Here is a 4233-nt window from a genome sequence, read left to right on the forward strand (position 1 = left end):
TGGGAAGGATGAACTTCCCTTGGGGTCCTGGGGAGGGATGAACTTCCCTTGGGATCCTGGGGAGGGATGAACTTCCCTTGGGATCTGGTGGGCCACGTGTGCCCCTCTCCCATTCCACCTCCCCCTCTCCCAACTCCTCCTCTCCTTCCCTCTTCCCTCTCAGCCTCATCCCACGCTGGGGGGTTTCTCCCCGTGGATCCCCCAGGGTTATCCCAACCTCCCCTCGTGTTTTCCCACCATGTCCAGGGCTGGGATCCCTCTCCATCCCCGTGCTCTGCTCTCTTCCAGCTCCCCCATGGCCTTTGCCCTCAGCACCTACATGAACCACACCGGGATCCGGGTGCGGGACCCGCGTCCTGCCGGCGCCTCCGAGAAGGTCCCGTCCCTCCCCGACAGGGACAAGTGGCTGCCCTTCTTCCCCAAGGCCAAGAAGGTGGGTGGTGGCTCCCTGAGAGCCCTGAATCCCAGGAATCCCTGAGGTTGGAAAAGCCCTCCCAGCCCGTGGAGTCCCCCCTGTGCCCCATCCCCACTTTGGCACTACACACTTGGCATCCCCACCACAGCCAGTCCTGCCCTGGGCACCTCCAGGGCTGGGCACTCCAAACCTCCCTGGGCAGCCCCTTCCAAGGCCTCAACACCCTTTCCATGGGGAAATTCCTCCTGATGGCCAACCTGACCCTCCCCTGGCACAGCCTGAGGCCGTTCCCTCTCCTCCTGTCCCTTGTTCCCTGGGAGCAGAGCCCGACCCCCCCTGGCTCCAATCTCCTGTCAGGGAATTCCAGAGCCAGAAGGTCCCCCCTGAGCCTCCTTTTCTCCGGGATGAGCCCCCCCAGCTCCCTCGGGAGTTCTCCAGACCCTTCTCCTGCTGCTCCAGCCCCTTCCCCATCTCCGTTCCCTCTGGCTCTCCAGAGATCCCCATCTCCCCCCACCCCTGGAGAACACCAGATCCCGGCCCCATCCCTTCTCCGGTGGCTCATTCCCGCTCAGGGAATGTTGGGACCCCTCTGGAGCTTCCGTGGGAATGTCTCTTTCCATGTTTCATCCTCCTGGGTGTCCCAACAGAGCAGCAGCTCCAAGAAGGACAAGGATGCCCTGGAAGACAAGAAGCGCAACCCCATCCTCAAGTACATCGGGAAGCCCAAAATCTCCTCCCAGAGCAGTGAGTGTCGTCCTTGGCCCCCTTCCCGAGGTGCTGAGCCTGCTGCAGCTTCTTGGGAATGCCTTGGGAACCCCTCCTGGAATTCCTGCTCGCCCCGTGCCAGGCATTTCTCATCCCCCTCCCCACCCTCCCTGGAAACCATCCCTTCACCCATCCGTGTTTTCCATGTGGCTTTTGTGGGGGGAGTGGGAAGGGAGCTCCCATGGGATCATGGAATATCCTGAGTGGGAAGGGATACACGAGGATCCAGGTCCAATCCTGGCCCTGACAATCCCACCCTGTCCCTGGGAGTGTTGTCCCAACTCTCCTGGAGCTCTGGCAGGGTTGGGGCTGTGACCAATTCCCTGGGAAATCATGGAATTCAGATTGGAAGGGGCCTTAAAGCTCATCCAGTCCCATGGGCAAGGGACACCTCCCACTAGAGCAGGTTGCTCCAACCTGGCCTTGGACACTTCCAAGGGCAGGGAATCCCTGGAAAACCAGAGCCTCACCACCCTCGCAGGGAAGCATTTATCCCTAATATCCCACCCAAACCTCCCTCAATCCCCTCATCCTGTGACTCCTCGGGAAAAGTCCCTCTCCAAAACCCTGTTCCAGCCCTGACCACCCTCTGGATGAAGAACCTTTTCCCAGTATCCAACCCAGACCCCCCCTGGGTGAATGAATCCCAATCTCCCAGATTTCCCCGACATTCCCCAACCCCGCAGGCTCCGAGGCCGCTCCCGTGTCCCCAAAGTGCCACATCTGGGGGTGGCAACGTGGTGACAACCGAGTGTGTGCGTCCCCCTGCTCGCCTCCCTCCCCTCCAGCTTCCAGTTCCTGCATTTCCACCTCTCCCACTCCCCTCATTCCCTCCTTGGTTGCTGGAATTCGGGGTTGATTTGTCACCTGGGCATCGATTTGACGCCTCATTTTTGTTCTTCCTTCCAGCATTTCATGTCCCTTTGTCCCCTGTCGAAGGTAAAACGCCTCTTCTTTTGTTTTTGCCATTCACCTCATGTGCTTATAAGTTTGATTTTATGCCCCCTCTCCCCTCCCCGAGCTCCCCAAAAACATTCCCTGGATGTCGGGCTGGGCTCTGGGAAGGAGGGACGGCTTTTCCCACTCAGCATCCCAGGAATTCCAGCATCCCCAGGGGGAGCTGGGAGGGCTTCCTGGACATTCCCTGGGTGCTGTTTCCCCCATCCTGAGCTCACTGAGGGTGTGGGGGGTTTTTTCCCTGTTTTTTTTTGTCCCAGCAGTCAAACCTGGGAATGTGAGGAATATTATCCAGCACTTTGAGAACAATCAGCATTACGAGAGCCAAGAGCCTGGCACCCAACGCCTCTCCACGGGGAGCTTCCCAGAGGATCTCCTGGAATCAGACAGGTGGGGCCAGGCCTGGGATTTGGGCATCCCATGGTGGGTTTCATGGAATCATGGAATGGTTCAGTGATCATCCAGGGGCACCTCCCACTAGACCAGGATGCTCCAACTTGGCCTTGGGCACTTCCAGTTTTGGCGTGGATTGGAATTTCCAATCCGCAAATTCCATGGAAAATCAGGGCCTCACCACCCTCCTGACAAGGGAGGAGTTTATCCCTAATATCCCACCTAAACCAGCACATGGAATGCTGGAGTGGTTTGGGTTGGGAGGGTCTTCAAGATGATCTCATTCCACCCGTGGGATGGTTCTGGCAGCACAAAGAGCCTTCAGCCCATCATGGAAATCGTGGAATCCTGGGAATGGTTTGGGTGGGAAGGACCTTAAAAATCCAATGCCACGCCCTGCCATGGGCTGGACACCTTCCCACTATCCCAAAATCCCCCCCTTGCCCTGCTGCCCACACTGGGGGATCAAGCCCAACCCTTTTCCCTTCGCTCATCCCGGCTCGATCCCAAAAAAACCCTCCCGAGATTCCCGCCCGGCTCCTCCTGGGTGAGCAGCGACATTCCCAGCAGGCTCAGCCTCATCCCGGGGTTTGTTCCCTGCTCCAGCTCCCGTGCCGAGGTCAAGCTGGGCCGCTCCGAGAGCCTGAAGGGCCGGGAAGAGCTGAAGAAATCCCGGAAAGCCGAGAACGTGCCGCGGTCCCGGAGCGACGTGGACATGGACGCGGCGGCCGAGGCCACCAGGCTGCACCAGTCGGCCTCATCCTCTGCATCCAGCCTGTCCACCAGGTGGGAAAATCCACCTCCAGGGCTCCTCCGGGAAGGGTGGGATCCAGGGATCAGCTGGGAACGCCGGAAGGGGCGGGAAGATGAACCCTTTGGGGTCGGGGAAGGTTTTGGAAGCCCCTCTGCTGGGAAAGCTTTGGGGAATCCTCTGGGTTCCCCATGCAGGGTGAGGTGGTTCCATTCCTGCAGCTCCTGCAGAACCTCCTGGATGTTTTCCATGGGGGAAAAAAACTCAGGGAATTGGGCTTTCATTCCCATTCCTGCCCCAAACATCTGGAGGGTCTTGAGGAAACACTGCCAGTGGAAGGGTGGGATGTCGGGACACAGGGATGGTTCTCCCATCCCAAGGGAGGAGAGTGGGATTTTGGGACACAAAGGTGACTCTCCTATCCCGAGGGAGGGATTTTGGGACACGAAGGTGACTCTCCCATCCCAAGTGAGGGATTTTGGGATACAAAGGTGACTCTCCCATCCCAAAGGGAGGAGGGAGGGATTTTGGGACACAAAGGTGACTCTCCCATCCTGAGGGTGGGATTTTGGGACACAAAGTGACTCTCCCATCCCCAGGGAGGGATTTTGGGACACAAAGGTGACTCTCCCATCCCTCCCCAGGTCTCTGGAAAATCCCACTCCCCCCTTCACCCCAAAGATGGGTCGCAGGTGAGTGACATCCCCCCCCTTGTCTCTCCCAAACCATCCAGGATTGCTCCAGGTTTTCCCTCAGGGCAGGAATGTGTCTGTAGGAACCCACCAGGGCTGTGCCCTTATTTTGGGGGCTCTACCCCTTGCTCCCTTAGCTTTTCCTTGCCTTCCAGCCGGGCTGGAGATGGGGATGGATTCCCCAGGAGGCAATTCCCATGAGTTTTCCATCCCCCTGGGTGGGATGAGGGGGCTCCTTTTCCCTTGGGTTAAGCAGGACC

General features: G+C 58.7%; 1 protein-coding gene across 4 annotated transcripts; it reads left to right on the forward strand.

Annotated features, from left to right (window-relative positions):
- The first annotated feature begins 292 nt into the window (after positions 1 to 292).
- LOC113962905 (rho guanine nucleotide exchange factor 11-like) lies at positions 293 to 4025 on the forward strand. Of its 4 annotated transcripts, none has more exons than XM_027673694.1 (6): positions 293 to 433; positions 1063 to 1159; positions 2090 to 2119; positions 2398 to 2527; positions 3137 to 3316; positions 3926 to 4025. In XM_027673694.1, the coding sequence occupies exons 1-6, from the start codon at positions 296 to 298 to the stop codon at positions 3975 to 3977; spliced, it is 627 nt and encodes a 208-aa protein (XP_027529495.1). In that variant the 5' UTR covers positions 293 to 295; the 3' UTR covers positions 3978 to 4025. The 4 variants fall into 4 exon arrangements, with proteins under 4 accessions (XP_027529495.1, XP_027529496.1, XP_027529497.1 ...); XM_027673695.1 differs by having other exon boundaries at positions 2401 to 2527; XM_027673696.1 differs by lacking the exon at positions 2090 to 2119.
- The last annotated feature ends 208 nt before the right edge of the window (positions 4026 to 4233 follow it).

Source organism: Neopelma chrysocephalum, unplaced genomic scaffold (genome assembly GCF_003984885.1).
Source record: "Neopelma chrysocephalum unplaced genomic scaffold, ASM398488v2 Primary Assembly neopelma1_185786, whole genome shotgun sequence".
NCBI lineage: Eukaryota > Metazoa > Chordata > Aves > Passeriformes > Pipridae > Neopelma > Neopelma chrysocephalum.

Bases quoted from the DNA above. Each gene is read 5' to 3' on its own strand.
- LOC113962905 (XM_027673694.1), top strand. From the start codon at position 296: ATGGCCTTTGCCCTCAGCACCTACATGAACCACACCGGGATCCGGGTG. The intron at 434-1,062 runs GTGGGTGGTGGC...GTGTCCCAACAG, and splicing joins TCTTCCCCAAGGCCAAGAAG to AGCAGCAGCTCCAAGAAGGA. The intron at 2,120-2,397 runs GTAAAACGCCTC...TTTTTGTCCCAG, and splicing joins CCCTTTGTCCCCTGTCGAAG to CAGTCAAACCTGGGAATGTG.